At 34.3% G+C, this 18,227-nt stretch overlaps 1 protein-coding gene across 2 annotated transcripts in view; it reads left to right on the top strand.

The window, feature by feature from the left end:
- The window catches only part of LOC149797768 (histone PARylation factor 1-like), a 33,425-nt gene extending 15,883 nt beyond the window's left edge, over positions 1–17,542 (top strand). For both annotated transcript variants that reach the window (XM_089962712.1, XM_089962711.1), the window contains exons 4-7: positions 1,754–1,952; positions 9,340–9,438; positions 11,955–12,196; positions 15,477–17,542. In XM_089962712.1, coding sequence (XP_089818838.1) covers positions 1,754–1,952; positions 9,340–9,438; positions 11,955–12,196; positions 15,477–15,781 — 845 coding nt within the window. In that variant the 3' untranslated portion in view covers positions 15,782–17,542. The remainder of the gene's footprint in view (positions 1–1,753; positions 1,953–9,339; positions 9,439–11,954; positions 12,197–15,476) is intronic.
- Positions 17,543–18,227: the final 685 nt, after the last annotated feature.

Below are 18,227 nucleotides of genomic sequence, written 5' to 3'. Positions count from 1 at the left end.
TATTGTTATAGCAACCAGCAAATGCTTAATTCTCATCATCATCTGATCAAATTATTCACAAATCTGAGTTAGGCAGAAACAGTAAGAAAACAGAAAATTAAATAATTGTATTGACTTTTCAAACAAATTATTTAACTTGTAACATTTCTATGTAATATTCATGCATGCCAACACCGAGAGAGAAGTAAGCATAATGTTTGCTGATATACTTTTGCCTAAATAAATGCATTTAGAACTTGCCGGGTGCATCGTGTGATGTCGTCTCGGACTTGTGGGCTGGCAGGTAATGGACCTTTTTAATGTTTTTACCTATTCAGTTTTGGGGTTGGCTTATACATGTACTGGCTTATACGCAAGTATATATGGTAAATCATCCATTTCAAACATTTCTTTATTTAGTTTCTAAACTTCCATTGTAGCATTTTCTCAAGAAACAATCTCAATTTTACAACTAAAAATGTAGGGCAGATATCCCCCCAGCCAGATCTTCATTTGAAATAATGGTTTAGTTCAAGAATATTATTGAGCACTTTGTATTTCCTGTGAATAATAATTTGAATAAATAAATCCAACCAAATTAAAAACTGAACACGACAAATAAATCCAACCAAATTAAAAACTGAACACGAAAAAAGCAAGAACGAATAATTCTAATGTGAACAAGATTATATACCCCTCTACTTGTCTTGGTTTGCAATCACCGTTTCTAAAATACTTTCACCTAATAGGAAATTTCCAAGTCAGAATCAAGACTATCTTTAACTCGTATTGAAGTAAACATGTTTACAAATAATGATCTGAATATTTAATCCATATTGATAGAGAAATATTAGCTGAGTATTATGTTGTTTACAGAATAAATGTTTCTGGTCAGGTACACCATAGCTTGATTTTGAAGATGGTTAATTATAAAATACAGATGTACATAAATGTACATAACATATAATGATTAAGAAAGGCCAACAAACAATACAAATTAAACATACATAACAATTATCAGTCACAAAGTCAGGGTTGTTTCAAAGAAATGTGTGGAAAAGCGTACACTGTCACTTATTTTCCAGTAAACATAGCTGATTGAGTTTTAAAAAGTGGCACAGGTTGAAGATCAGTGACTCCTAATATTAAGCAGAAGAAAAGTGTGTTAGCAGTTTAATTTTTTTGTGTGACACCAATACTGAAATGAAATATGTTGTTAAAAATCAAGAACCATTAATTAATGTCCAGTCTCTGTCAGTCTTATACTTAGGTACCAGGTTATATAATTATTATTACACAAATCCATTTCCATTCATGCAATTCAGGACGTTGGTAATAAGTAGCATGTTAATAGCTATACTCTAGCCCGGGGGGGTGGGGGGGAGGGTAACTATAGGCAGCATTTAAAAAACAACATTAGACCTATAACTGTAATCAGCTCTCCCTTGAGCACTAATTTTTTCCATCAGTACTTGTCAGAAATAAACAGCCGCAATCTGCATGCAGTGGACAATGGATAAACCAGAAATCATGGGAATTTTCCACCAGCTGTATTCTTGACATTGGGTAAAGCTTGTGTGTTCAGTGTGCTTTGTAGACAGTGACTCATTATTAAAATACAAACATTGCAGGGATAATTTTGGTTTTGCCCGCATAAGCAGAAAGATGCATCATCATAATACCTTTCATAGGCAGTATGCTGCATTGAACATGATTTTTTAAAATTCTTTTGTTGTATTACATGTGTTTACAGTGATAAATAACAATTTTTCAGATGCTTTGTTAAAGCCTCTTGGATTTCAATTGGTTGGACCGTATGATATTTTGGCTGGCAAACACAAAGGCATCACAAAGAACAAGGATGGAAAGCGTGTCAATTTTCTGCTTCACTGGAGATATTATTATGACCCTCCAGAATTCCAGACAGTTATAAAGGGAGATGATTCAAAACAGTTTCACATAGGCTACTTCAGGTATTACACAAAGTACTTTACATACGTATATGCTAAGAAATGTCACAACATTCCAATGCTAATTATTCTTCTTCATGCAGTTGATTCTTTTGATATTAGGTAACTCACAAGTTTAACATCATGAAGGATAAAAGCATGACATCTGAAAGGTCCACCTGTGTATATTCAGGTGAAATGCTCTTTGCTTTCATTGGACAAATTTGATATCTTTTGAATGATGCAAAAGTAATTTATATTGTTTCAAAAATAATGCATTCCAAGACACTTAAAATTGTCAAACATTTTTTATACTCTTAAATTTGAAAGGAAATTTATAGTGCTAATTTTGAGATTTCTTGACTCTAATTTTGTGCAAAATTTTTTGCAACTTGAATTAAGGACTCTTGAATGCAATATTGCATAGCTGCCAAATGTCTTTTCTCCCAATATTTGTCACATATTTTGGACCTGGATATGGGTGTACATCTGTTTTTGTAAAAAATGAATATGAAAATCCTTGCTGTGTTCTGTTTGTTCCATTCTTTGAGTAAATGTATTGCATGTATATAGGGGATAGAGTTCTAAAATATGATTGGTTCATTCCAAATCGAGGCTACTGTGCATCTTTAACCACCATATTGGATTGCAAAAAGCCTGTGCTGTGACTGCATCTTATCTTCATGTCAACAAGGAAAGCAAACGATTCAGAATTTTCTCCAGTGAAGAAAAGAAAACAGAACTGGAAGGAGAATGATGCTGTCATGTTTAGATTTGTGAAACCATTTAGTAAAGGAGAAAACTTTGCATTTTGCAAATTGTGCAATTGTGATTTTACTATTGGGCACGGAGGTGCCCATGATATAAAACAACATGACAAAGCTAATAAACATCAGCTTGCTGCTTCATCATCAACATTACAGTCTGAACTTAGGTTTATAAAGTTTATAAATACCAGAGAGAACCTTGATGTAATTTGATCAGAAGTTCATTTTACTAAATTTCTCTTAAAAAGGCACCCTCCTTTTTCAGATGCTGGTGATTTATTTTGCACACTTTTTCCAGACAGTAAAATTGCAAAGGATTACTCAAGTGCTAGAACGAAAACAGTCATTTGAGTTATTTGGTTAGGACTTCTTTCTTTACCACATATTAATGCTGTTTGTGAGAGGATTTTTGGTTAGTACAAAAATAATCACACAGAATTCAGATCATCAGTGCATTACACTCTCATGTTGACTGTTTTAATTCGGTTATAAAGAAGATTTTAGTTCATTCATATACCAACTTTATTTCATTGTTATCTATGAATATTTAAGGTAATGTTTTATCGGCAACAAAGAAATTGAGATGAATAAAATGGTATGAAGACACAATTGTATTTGCTGTCATATACATGTTACAAGGGTTGTTTCAAACAAGTTTAAAGATTTTTTCAACTGCCATTTTATAGTGAACATTCATAAAGTAAAAAAAATTTTGTTTAAGGGTGGTTTTACTAAATTGTAATTACAATACTGCAATCTGGTTACTCCTATCATTACACTGTATATCTTCTACAGTGCTCTTAAGTCATGTGATCAAAATACACTGCATATGAATGTATTAAATTTTTATACACATACAAAAATGTGTTTATAATATACGTACAATTTCCAGATGGTTTGCTTGAAAATAAAAAATTGCTTAAAACCAATGTTAAATGCAGATATGCATATTGAGAAATAGAGGGATTTTTCAAATAAGAGACTGAAAACACACACATACATGCACTATCTATCTATCTATCTATCTATCTATCTATCTATATATATATATATATATATATATATATATATATATATTAATTAATTAATTTGCTTTCACTTTTCACTGCTAAGCTCTCTCTTATCTCTGTTATTTCCAAAAGGAGAAGTCACTTCCTAAAATTCAAGTCTGGCTTGACCCCTGTTAAATGCTCACATTTATTCTTAGTTTATAACTTTTAGGGAGCTGTCAAATGTTGCAAATCAGAGTTTCATTTTAGTTGCATCCAAAAATGTGAATAGTGCCTCTTAGATTTTGCTGTAGACAGATGATGTTCTTCCCTGCTAGCTGATAATTAGCAGTCACTCACCAAATGCCAGTAGCCAGTGCAGTCTTTCTATAACCTATTTATAACATAAATGCTGAGGGTGTTTATCGCATGTGGTCTTCTGAGCACACATACTAACTTGCCTTATTTATGTATATCTACATTACAAGTCACACAGGTCTTGTAGGCATTTGGTATACATACCTTTAACATAGAACTTTAACACAGGTCTTGTAGGCATTTGGTACACATACATTTAACATAGAACTATAACACAGGTCTTGTAGGCATTTGGTACACATACCTTTAACATAGAACTATAACACTTTGTTTCGCTCCTCATTGATCCATGGAAGATCATTACATAAACACCCCAGGAAATACACATGACAAAATTAGTGTTAAAGTATGTTGACATTTTTACATGGGACCAAGCAAGAGGTGTGATGAGCCATATACACCACTCCCTCGATAACTCGTGCACATCGGGGTCCAGAAACATCGACCGCATTATAAGTGAGGCACGAGTTATCGAGGGACCTATAAAATAAGCCCAAAACCAATAAAGTGATTGATGACATAAAGGAAAATGGGGGGGGGTAGGCAGATTATACTGTTGAATACTCACTTTATAATCGTTCTGAGATTAAAGGGGACCAACATGCAAAACTGAAATTCGCGCAAACTTCATATATAATTTGCTATATGTGTAAGGTTCATTTTGTGAAAATATTTACCTTTTATTCTTACTCGTTACGAAGAAATTTATGAAAAACCGATCATCTCTCCCGGTCCGTCTTGAATAGAACAATGCGCTTCCCTCCCCCTGTAAAAATATCGGATGTGACGTCATTTGAGACACTGTCTACACACTGGCATTGTTGATCATGACTTATGGAGAACTCACCCTGGTTGTTAAGGCTTTATTTATTGTTGTTTTTTTTGTTTTTTTTCTTCAACTAAATAACTTATTAAATTTATAAAATTTACAGCTTTCCAACTTTTCCATTTGATCAACTCCGCTTCTGTACTTAACGAAAAAAGAAGTGGCATCTATCCCTTTTGCTCTGCTGTTCAAATCATTAAATGCATTTCAATTGGGAAAAAAAGAGCGTGTGTAAGCATGATGTGACAACTGCAGTTTTATACATGAAAGGGCTCCAACCTAATAACTAAAGTCACCCTGAGACGACTTTATGGCATGGACCTCTATAACCCGAAATCGACTGAATTCTTGCCATCAATAATCCAAAGGGTTATAGTATCATCTCTCTAACTGAACAATTTAATCTGATTTTTCATTCAGATTTGCTAACATTGACGAATGTTACTTGAACTCGATAAAAACCATCATTGACGCCTTCTCAAGAAATCCGGTTGCTATTGAGTTCAACGTCATGGCTAATGCACATAATTCGGACAGTTTCTGAAAGCTATCATGTACTACGCCCATCTTTTAGTTTATTTCTTCTATTTTGTCAGTGTTCGTATTTTTATTATTTCTCAGTAAAACAAACTATTTAAAATTGAACGAGAAGTTTAAAAAATATTTCACTACTAAATTGCTGATGCACAATAAACATGATTACGTTATTTTCTTATATATAACAATACCATGATCACGCGTACTAACGAGATTTTGTTACTTTAAATGCATATTTGAACTGCTCAACGAACTTGGGACATAATGAGAAGATCATCTTTAAAAACAAATTCAAATGTTACATTTAAATCATGGACTAAACTGAATAACATTTCACATGGTCCGAATCAGCTTGGAAGTTTGGAGAATCAGCCAGATATATGGTCCGAATCAGTCAGCGATTTGTACTGAATCAGCCGGGTCCGAGTTTGAGAGTAATTACCATATTAATGAATAATGTTACTATTTTAGATTTATCAATCAAGAAAGTTAACAGTAACATTTGTTTAAAAAATTGTATCGTGGTGTTCCGGTGTGTGTAGTTATAAGAAATCTAACGAGTTTGTATGAACACACAGATTTTTCAATTATAATGATTTATTTCTTTATTATCGACATTACACAAACAAGATGAATGCAGAATGGGAAGGAGGTGTTTATTATACAATGAGTGGAAAACAGTCTTGAACGTAAGTGTGGAAGACAAAATTCATATTCATTCGATGCAGTTACATACAAAATCAAACATGCATCATAAATTGATGTTGGAAACATTGAATGAAAAAGCGTAAACATTTCTTTAATGTTATTTCATTTGGTAGATAATTTCTTACTTTTCAAAGATGGAAAAAAAGAGCAAAATAATTAAGGATTGTTCCAGAACTGCTATTATTCACGCAATTTAGAGCTGCACATTGAACCATCTTGTTTCTACTTGACACTTCGCTGCACAAATTGAATACAACTCTTATACGTTAATCGTCTCAAATGACATCACATCCTGCTTGCATGGAAGGGAGCTAACAAATTCGGGGCAGGTTCTATCCGTTTGATCTCGTAATACAGGACACTATTTTGTGTGAAATGTTTGTGCAGATACAATAGATGCAAAGAAATAGTCAGGATAGATTATATACACAAACTACTGTATATCCTTCTATTTACAATAAAATTGTGCAGGTCCGGGTTTTCGTCCCCTTTAACTGTGAATAAATATCTCTTCATAATGGTGTACTTTATTATTTCCTCATAAGACAACATTAATTTCAGGATAAATTACAGTATATTGAGGCAATCATCGAAAACATTATTCCACGTGGTTTCCGTTCGCTTAACATGTGTACCACTTCACACATTGTGTACTACGTCACTAATTTTTATGTTGAATTGGATACATTCTAGTTTTATTGTTTGATCCAAATTAGACGTTTTTTATAGACAGAAGATTGACTCTTTTTGAGAAACAGTGTTGATCGAATGATAGATAGATAGATTTGAATGCGATACAAGTAAAATGGAAAACAAAAAAACAAGGGTTAATCAGTACTAACATATTTAATTAGTCTACAAATTTAAAACAACGTAAATTAGAACAAGTTAATACTTGCCATTTGTGCCACGCTTGACAAATATCAATTCACTTTTTGAAAAAATAAGTTAATTTTTTTTTGTGTGTTTTACTCCTTGGTTTCTCTGCCGCCGAGCAAAATCCCTCAGATTTCTCAACTGCATGAGCTTTTACGTAGTCAACATTTTGGGTCTCCAGCCACATTATGGCAATATCAAAATATTTGATTGCTTCCTGTACAGAGGGGTGGGGGGTGCAACATCTGCGTCTGGTTTCAATGTGATGGTCGATTGACTCTTCTCATGTTTACAATGAACAGAATATGTTGTGATTATAATGTTTACGCTGAAACGGAATTAAAGGATTAGAACGTGACTTTCACACAGGAAGACGTTTAATTGGTGTTTATTTCATTCTCTGTTGCCACCTGTTAGCATTTACCAGAAGTTTTCATTGATCGCTATTTCACCAGACTGTTTATTTACAGTATACTGGCAACTATTTATCATAAAAACTTACATAATATATGATATCTTTAAACAAAGATCTCGCTAGGATTTTAAAACTGGGTCTTTCTGCCTCTGAATTCAATGACTAAATATCATTACATTTTCTCACTCGGCCACCAGTCAAAGCCTTTGAACTAGCCGCCTAGCTGTTGCATCATGTTGTTTTTCTTCTTAATGTACTCTTATAAAATGGCAACAATACATCAAAGAGTCTTTCAGTCACTGAATTCTGTCATTGTAAATATCAACACAGTTAACTGATCAACATATTTTCCCACAAAGCAGGTGGCTGAAACAGGACCAGCAAATCTTTCCCGCGCACCTATTACATGCGTATGGAGGACTCCCGCCTCAGTGATTTTCTGCATCCCAGATCAAAAATTGGTGTCCAAATACACGTAATTAAGCGTTTTCGAGATCTCTGAAATTAATTCTTCTTTAGAACTTGCAAATTTCAAAATATGGATTATATTTTTACAGGCATTAATCACCATTTTCGATGATAAAACGAGCAATGTATCAAGGTTTAATTTATCAATTCTTGTCGTAATTTTTTCATGTTCAGCATATTTTAAAGATATTTTAAATACATTTTCTCTGGAAAAAATCGGGAGCCAAGACGGACACCGCGTTATAAGTGGGATCGTGAGTTATCCGGGCGCGAGTTATCGAGGGAGTGGTGTATTGGTAAAAATAACAAACTACCTAAGCAATTGCAATGATGATTAGCAACAACATCGGCTTTTCTTGACCCATTTTGTATTTTTCGAACAAAACCTTTTGTTGGCACTACATAGCAGACTTGTGCTGAGGTGGTGTAAAACACAACTACATTGATAAACATCAGTAGAAGTCCATAGAGATAGTTTTTGTTTGGAAGTGTTGTGATTGTCAACTAAGGTACAGGTTATTCTGCAATCAGGTGTATCATTTTTGAATGACAGTTAATATGTTGTTACAGATTTGTAAAAGCATCTACATGACTACATTGACTTATACTTGAAGAATGTTGAGAACCTTGTTCTGTTAGTGTCTGCGAGGTACAGAGAGAATTGTGCTAGTAATCTTGAGTTTCTGCTTAGTTATAAATATGTTACCGACATTGCAAATGTTAGTTGTTGTTTTTAAAATGGTTCTTTGTTTATATGGGTGGAGGCTGAGTGATTGCAGGTGCCTGCCTTTACAAATCACTGACATCTCACCTCTGTGTGGGTTTGAGATTTGGGCTTGGCCAGTGTGGGTATGTGAGAAAGCCTGCCCGTAGCTTTTCATGGGTCGGTGGTCTTCTTCCACAAGATAAACTGGCAAACATGTATAACCTATCATGTGCTGAAAAATGGTGTTAGACCCACAACAACATTCTTTTAGATGGGGGAATGGAGAGAATGCAAAATTGAGAGAACATAATTTCTTTCTTTGTCAGACACACACACATAAACAGGACACGGTATATGCCACTCAAAGACCGTAAATTAGGCTAGTCATAGGTGTGCTGAGAAGATCACACTTGGCAATGAAAAATTATAAATAGTTGTGGGAAGACTGCATTGGCAACTAACACAAACTGTATGACTGCTAGTTGCCAGCTAGCAGGAAAGAACATTTGTGAGTCACAAGTCATAACAATAAGTGTAAACTGGTTCAATCAGACAGTGCAATCAAAATTCCTAGTAATAGTTGCACAATTTAGTTTGTCTGTTGTGGAGCAGAGTATAGGCTAGAGGTGGAAGATGGGTGTCTGTTGTGGAGCAGGGAGTGGGAAAAGAGAAGGAAGATGGGTAACTGATAAAAGATTTGATGCAAACTGCCTGTGTCACTATCTTTTTGTTTTTCTTAAGGGATGATCCAAATGAAATGCCAGTGTTTGTGGCAGAGAACTCTGCAAAAATTAACAGCACCATCACAGCAAGGGGAGATAATTTATTTGCAGCAATTCAGTGAGTATTGACCATTATACATGTTTATAGCCCTTGAATATATTTACTTGTTTACTTCTTTTTTGTGTTTACTCACGGCTTTTTACTTATGGCTAGAAATGTTTATTGTTTATTAAGATGAAGTTTTCCATGTTTCTCCCAGGAAAGCTAAGCCTAAGCGGAGGACATTTTTCACAAAGGCACCACCACTGAGACAGCATATTTTGTTTTTGTTTTTGGGTACTGTTTGTTTCCAGATACCAGCATTGATTTTTAACAAAATAATTTTCATGTCTTGTAATTTTTGGTTAGTATTCAGTGAATGATTTTGTTATGGACACTGTTGTACATTGGTAAGGCAAGAGAAACAGACTTGTACTGCATTTTGCAAAGTGGAAGAATGGCATATCATCTGAGAAAGGCTCAAAAGTTACATATATGATTCATATTGTTGAAAATTAGGTGAACCATTTTTCAAGATTCACTAGGTACCTGACAGATGATATAACCAATAATATTTGAGTAAAACTATACCATATATACTTTCTTATAAGTCAAGTCCAACTACCAACTGCATAGACCCAGATCTGCCATCACATAATGTGCTGGCTGACCTGGTTCTTTGGAGCTTGTTGGGAGTAATCAGTGTAACCAGCAACATAGACTGATCTGCTGGTGCATGTTGTGGCAGCAGATCAGGGTCAGTGTTGTTTTTGCAGTTGGACTTAACAAGCAAGTACATACAGTATATTTATTTATTACACTGGAAAAACATGAAACTCCAAAATCTTGAAAATTTTGTTGAAGATTTCCTTTGCAGATAATATTGAAACCTACCTGTTTAAATAGTGACATAAGTTTAAATAGTGACATAAATAATGTAGGACAAAACATAACTTTATATCATGTATTTTATTTATTATTATGAATTTGTGATGTATTGTTATGAATATATAAGTATTGGAATGTGATTTAGTTTGCTATTAGTCTTTCATATGGTTCAGTTGCAGAATGAATAAACTAGGTTCATTTCATTAGGTCATTTAATGATATGTATGATGTTGTGTTTTTCAATGTTTGCATTTTCTTATGGACTAGAATTTAGATGAAATTAAGCAAGTAATGTTGGTTTCTCATTTATTAATGTACACATAATGTGATTACTTTGCGATAATGTACACAGTGTGATTACTTTTACACAATGTGATTACTTTGCTGTAATGTACACAGTGTAATTTGCTGTAATGTACACATAATGTGATTACTTTGCTGTAATGTACACATAATGTGATTACTTTGCTGTAATGTACACATAATGTGATTACTTTGCTGTAATGTACACATAATGTGATTACTGTTTGAACAAAATTTATGAAATAAACTATTGTGCACAATTTTTCTATGTAGACACAAGTAAGGGCTAAAGTGCTTCAGTGTGAATATGATGGACTGGTTTATAAAATGAAGTTTCTAAGTGTCCTAAGAAAACTGAACATAATAGAACAAGAAACCAGACAATTAACTGTTAATAGGTACAGATTGGCATCTGAGATGTAGATTTAGATTATTGTGAGGAAACGTAATGTTGATTGCTATTGTTTTGGGAAAACATGTTTAAAATATTCAGTTATGGCAATGAGAAATGGACCTTAATTATTTCCAAGTGAGCATTAGTATGTTGAGGTTTTATAGGAAGACACAAGATAGTTAATGTAAAGAAGTTTGTTGCTTTTAATGCATGTGTGATCTGTTCCAGATGGGCTACCTAGACTCAGAAAATTTGAGGCCACAATTTCTGATAACGGTCTTGATGGATTGGTTTATCCGCTAGTATCATGTGTGGGTTTGCCTGGTTTGGCTTGAATTTTACATTCATTTGTTTTCCAACACTAGATGAAATATTTTTCTGTTTATCAACTTTAAAAAGTTATTATATTTCATATTTAGTTTTTCAGTCATCTGAAAACATGCAAAATATACAGCAATACATTTTTAAAAAATTATTATTAAGTTGGTCAAAAAGATAATCATTTGACATATTGGACAAGTAATTTGAAAAATGAAGAGAATTCACGTACAATGAATTAATTTTAATGAGAGTTTATTGGGACTGTATAGCTGGTATATCTGTTGGTCTATCTTTCTATCAGTTTGTGTTTTTTAATTTTTAACATAGCTTTAACAATATGAGTCATTGCTACAATATCTGCAGTATGGCAGTTTATACTGATGTCTAGCACTGAGGCATAATGCTGCAGACATATGGCATCATGTCCCACCCAGTCATATTATTCTGACAGCAGCCAATCACTCCTAATGCTAACCTCAGTGCTGAGTGCCAAGCGAGGCAGCTGCTAGTACCATTGTTTATAAGTCTTTGTATGACTGCTTTGGTTCGAACCTGTGACCTCTCACATTCGAGGTCGATGCTCTGGCAACTTAGGTTGCTGGAGAGGTTTCTTTCCATCTGCTATTTATATATTCCTGTCCATTTCCATCAAGTCTCATCCACATTGCCTTTTTGTCTCTTTATGCAGATATTATATTGATGAAAAACTCAAAGCAAAAGATACAGATTCAACAACAAAGTCAGATTTAAAGAACCTGCATGAAAAAATAAATTCCTCTGCAAAGAAGAAGGACTACAGTTTAGACCAAAAAAGCAAGAGCATGAAGGCACGTGACAAGAAAGTTGTTTGTAAGAGTTTCCATGCAGCAGGGATTGTAGTTCCGGTTGATGATAATGGAGTGGGTTACAGGGAAGTTCCAGAGACTGAAGGTGAATGTACAGCACATAAAAAGATATTTCGAGTTTAAAAAAATCTGCATGTAGTTATTACCAGTTTTTTCTTCATTTTTCAAAAATCATGCTTTCATTCATTTCTGGGTATAAAGCATGGATATTATCAGAAATTTGAAAAGCATGATGGATACAGCATTTTTGGAAGACGAAATGGCACTATATTTGTTTACTTTTGTATGCATTAGTGCTAACATTGCTGTTAATATCTTCAGTATTATAAGCCAGTTTGTGCATTAATAAGGGCTGAGACAGTCCTTTAAAAAATCGATAAAACTTTTGATGTTTTAAATTTAAGGAATGTCAAAGTGGAAGACATTTTCTACATCAATCACAGCACCTGAAATGATATTGAGCAAGTATGCATTCATTTAGCACCAGGCCGGTCCATTAGTCTTTTTTTCTAACTGGTAGCATTGGCAATAATGCTTGAGAATATGTAAGTACAGTAGTCCCCCTCTTATAAGGCCACCCCTAATGCAGCAGAGAAGTGGCCTTATAATGCGGGTGGCCTTTCTAGAGGGGGATGACAAATGTGAATAGTAAATACATATGAAGAAAGTCACATTTACATTTAATTTTAAATATTTAATATTTTAATTAAAAAATCACATGCATGATGTGAAATAAATGTAAAACAAACTGTGTCATCATTTTCAAAAGAATGCTATGAATAACCATTGATATAGTTTTAAAACTGTCTTTATAATTATGTTACAGTTCACATCATCTGTCACTTTGTTGGTAACAGTCTAAAAAACAAACCAGTCTCGTCACATTAAAAATATCCTTGCTGTCATATCCCCTGCATATATCGTTATCTTCGACAACTTCATTATTAACATCAGTTCATTCGCCACTAAGGACAGAACACTTTATATTGTGTCGCATTTGAAATCTGTGCAGCCGTCCGTTACTTGCGGTAAAGTCGTCATATCCCAATTCAACTGACAAGATTGTTGCTTTTTCTTGTCATTCAGATCAGGATACAAATGTCTCCTGGCTCAAACAATTTTCCTTTCTCCGTCCATTTCACCTTCCCACTTCTGCAGAATTGTTTCATTATCTTTCACGATATTGTTTATCTGAGTCTTCCCGACATTAGTTTTCTGCAAGGATCCTCAACGACCCCCTCCCCGTCAGTTGAATTACTTTCACATTCTCCTCTAAACTGAGAATTTTTATTTTCCTCGATGACATGTTGATCTTTTTGCAGTAAGTTATTCATGCTGCCAGCTACAATACTGATAAAACAATTCTGTATGCATCTAAACAAATTGCCGTGTGTTTTTAAAGGAAGTGATCTTGTCATGTGATTCGTTAGTCACAGTCTGGTACCCTATTGTTTTTATACATTTCTTTACACTAAGTGAGAGAAGCCAAAACGGCTTCGATATGTACCATTAACATCACGCAGATCTGACCTTGCAGCCGTTAGGATTCTTAATTTTGACAATTATTGTCAGTAGTAATAGCCATTGATTATCAAAGTGGACAAGCTCAACATCTTACTAAGGGAAGCCATAAAGGCTAGCAAACCATTTTCCTGCTGACTTGGGTATTGTACATCAATACTGCCACTTCTCAGCTGTTACTACTGTTCAATAATTGTAATTTTAACAATTATCAGTGTCTAAACCGGACATCTTATGATAACACAGCAGTAAGGCTAATTGGATTACATGTACATACCCTTTTGTATGGATTAAAGGTTGAGTCGTTCTCGGTTTTTATGGAATAAATTTGGCTTCTCATGAGGCGTAAATGATATAATATTAACCTTAGTGGTAAATGTACTTTACTCAACACTTCTTTCAGTAATGAAAACCTGACATCGGGGAAACAGAACTTGGAGTACTTAACACACGTTATGAATAAAATACTGGTTCTGGATACATATTCAAATAAAATGCGGCCGCTTGTGAGGGGTAAATTTTATATTATTGCACTAATATGCTGGTCGCTGGTCACATTAGCCGGGTGGCCTTTCGCGAGGGGTACTTTTGAACACAAACTCGTCGGTGCCAACGGATTCTGACCATAAGGAGCTGGTGGCCGCTGGTCAGGGGGGCGCCGTTCAAGAGGAGGACTACTGTATGCCTATATAGGAGAGAAAGAGAGACGTTAGAATTTGCCAAGGTTCAAACATAATAAATTAGTGTTATTATACCTGGCAGCGGAAGGAAATGGCTTATCCAGGTTTCGCATCCAGTTTAATTTTCCATTTGCATGAAGGGAGCTAAAGCTTGAAAATATTGTTAGTGCAGTTTCTCTTGAATGTAAAGTCATTTCTTTAAAATATTGTTATCTCTATTTTCTCCTTTTCTCCAAATGGATGGCTTTATCAACATGTGTTATTTGCCAATACTCTTCTTATGATCCAATATGGCTGCTGCAACGACTGTCTAAAAAAAAAAATCACTACTTCCCTTGAATGATAATTTTGACATGACACTGGGTTTTGGCCAAAAAGTCTTACAATAACATTAAATTTGTCCTAAATGAAAATAGTCCCCAGCTGACATCCAACCCAGCAGCTAATTTGAAAGTCTTTTTTTTTGCTTAAGAATATCAGATATGGTTTCAACACTTGACAGTTAAAAGGAAGAAATGGTCTTATCTTGAATTCCTGGAAATTCTTTTCACAAAGTATACCATTTATATGTTAATCTGTATTGGGTTTGACTAATGTTGCCGAGCAATTTCCTGGTTAATTTAGAATCATATCTTTAAGATGATGGACAAGTTGCGGGATTAACTGTGGTGTCTCAATTGCAAACATTGGCTGCTAACAAAATCACCAGAATGGCTTCCAAAATTTCAAAAGTTTTATTGCACCTAATACAGACCTTTGGGAAAATAATAAATTTTACCTTATACAAATTATACGAAACTAAAGTAACCATCTCTGGCGAATGGCTAATATGGATACACATGAAAGAAGGCAACATGGTAATGACGTTGTTGACCCTTCCATGCCATTTGATCATTTCATTGTAATATGTCATAAGTTAGTCAAAAACCACAACATTTTACAGACAGATGTGCTTGAATATCATTAAAGATGTATCCTCAATACATTTTCTGAATTTGAAGTTGTATGAAAGGAAAAGTAATGTATTGGAAATGAGCTGCCTATACCTACACTAGTCATGACAATTCTTATCCATTTCAGAGTGGGAATGGAAAAGTTTAATAGTTCAGAACAGATGAATCTGTATTGATCATTGGAAACTTTTTTTTAATTTACCTCTTGCAGCTGACCTGAAGAAAATGTTGAAGAAAATCGCTGCAAGCAAGACAGATTCTGAAAGAGATAAAAACTTCGAACCACTCCAGGAGTTGATGACATTAGTCCAGTTTGCAAATGACGAGTGTGATTATGGTGAAGGATTGGAATTAGGGATGAACTTATTCTGTAATGGAGGAGAAGTGTTTCATTCCTCCATTCTGCGGTTATTGCCACTGGCTTATGAACTTTTAAACCGGGATGTGTTTTCAAAGATAATAACGGCACATTTGCGGAACAGAAAGAGAGAGGAAAATCTCAGTCAGCTGGAATAAGACTTGACTATCAGTATTTTTATGTAATTTTTTTTTTTTTATGCATGCCGTTATGATGTCTCTACATACATGCGTCTGTTCCCTAGTTCATTTCCACACAAGTTCTTCACCCTCTACCAGTACCTAACTTTTTAAAATAGTTACCCCATTGAATTTGGGTTAAGGAAGAAGATTGTCGATGGTGAGGTGAAAAAGTTAAATATCATGATCATGACTGTACAAAAGAAAAATGGCTTCCGCACAATAACATTAGTTCTGCATCTTACAAGGTGACCAGACTTTGTGGATGACTAGCATTGGGGGGTGGTTAGAGGTCAGTGTCATTATGACTGCAGGAAGAAAAATGGTTTCTGCACAACATCGTTAGCTTTAGATCACAAACCTGTACTAACTTTGTGGATGGCTTACAGCTGAGGTCAGAAAAAAACCCCATCAGTTTTAAGGTCAAAGGTCATTTTCAATTTCACTGAAAGTAGAAAAATTATTTTTCATATGGTAACATTAGTTAACAAGCACAGACCCAGGCTAGACTTTATGGATGTCTTGCACATGGAGCGAAGGATTCAAAAGGTCATAGGTTATGGTTATTAGCTGAAAAACAAACATGGTTTTTGTATGAAAATTTCAGGTCCTCATCAGAGTTTGAGGAAGACTTGTGCTTTGGGTATGAAATATGGGGTCAGCGGTCAATGTAAGTATGATTTTAAAAAAGTATAGGATTATCACATGAACTTTTGTTCTAGTGTAAGTTTGTTAACCAAACTCTGGGTGGTTTGTAATTAAGATAATCTGTCAACCAGTTGATTTGGAGGCTGAAGGTCAAAGATCACAGTCTTTCCAAGTTTAATTGGAAAATAATGGTTTCTACACAGTACATTTAGTTCAAGACTGCATACCTTTAAGATCAATTATGCACTACTAGTGCCTGCATAGAAGAATCTTAATTTCAGAGTATGCATATAATGTGCCGTTCATATTCTAAATTGCCTTGATGTTCCTCAGGGATATTTGCATTATAATGATGTCATCATAAGGGATCTTTTTATATTGGTCATGTTTGTTCTCTTCATGTATTCTGTATACCAAATTTATTTGATTCATGTGTACAAGTTCAAATATATTTTATTAAATTGGTAAGCAGTATCTTTTTCATTATAGTTTTAAAAAATTTAATTGTTTCTGAATGCATCTGGAATACTCTAGGAATATCAGTTTTAAAGCTAGGCTTCACAAGAGTCATGTAGCTAACAAATTGGGGGTGGGGTTTAATGATTTGTACCATCAGTAGTTATTGATAAATTTGTTGCTAATTCTTTTATGTTCATTTGATTGTTTATTAAGATGTCATACTAGAGATTATTAGTGAAGAAATTTGTTTGCAGGTGTTTTACAGCACAGCAACACCTGATGGTGATATAATGTTGAGGGGGGTTGGGGTAAAGTGTCCTGCCCAGGAACACACAAAAGCATCACCATAGGATAGTGAAATAGACTTCACTGATGTTTATTTTTTTGTGTGCTTAGAATGAAAATGGAAAATTTGAATATACAATAATAAATTTTACATTTGTTTATGATACAATATGAACAGGATAACAAACTTCTAATATTGACATTGTTTAGAGGATGAAAATTGGAGCACCAGGTAGTGGAGGGGTGGGGCAATATGTCAAGTATATAAGAGATTAAGAAAAAAGTTAAATAATTTTGTAAGTTCTTTTTTTGCACATAAAATTCTTTGGAATAAATAATACTGTCTTCTGTTGTATTTTTTATTTGTTATGAATATCACCATATCTTGAAACCAGTTAGACATGTGTCTTCCAGCAAAAAATGCACTAGGATACGAGTATAGTATTATGGGTGTCGAATGCTCAAGATGACATAATCATGGATATTTAGTTAAGACCAGTTAAATTTCAATACTGAAAAAAAAAAGATGAGATGGCCAGAGCCTGCATGTTTGAGCCCACAGTCAATGTATTGCAGTAAAATAGGTAACCTTTATCCAAAGCCCAAAAGATTGAGATGTTGCAGAATGATTCATCTCGTTTTATAATGATATCATCCAAAATGTCAGGAAAATTCATGAATGGATCATGAAATTATAAGGCCATAATGGTAATATCCTTGGAATGTAACCTTTATAAGTAGGTCAAAGGTTGATCGAGCATGTTGCATTATCATATCCCCCATAAAAGGTTAAATCGAATGCAAAATCTTGAACAATTATCTGTTCACATTGTCTATGACAGACCTTGATCCAGTGCTCAAAGGACCTAGTAATGAAGATAGAGGGTTAGGAAATATAAGCAGAAGAAAAAGTTTTCCTGAAACATTATTTTCTAAGATGGTGACCATGCCTGTTTGGTGAAAGCAAACATGTTGTGTAATTAATTGTCTTCATTTCTTAATGATTGAAGCCAAGTACGATATGACTATCAAA

Source organism: Sinohyriopsis cumingii, chromosome 6 (assembly GCF_028554795.1).
Source record: "Sinohyriopsis cumingii isolate HCF-2022 chromosome 6, ASM2855479v2, whole genome shotgun sequence".
Taxonomy (NCBI): domain Eukaryota; kingdom Metazoa; phylum Mollusca; class Bivalvia; order Unionida; family Unionidae; genus Sinohyriopsis; species Sinohyriopsis cumingii.
This window is presented reverse-complemented; position numbering and strand designations above follow the sequence as displayed.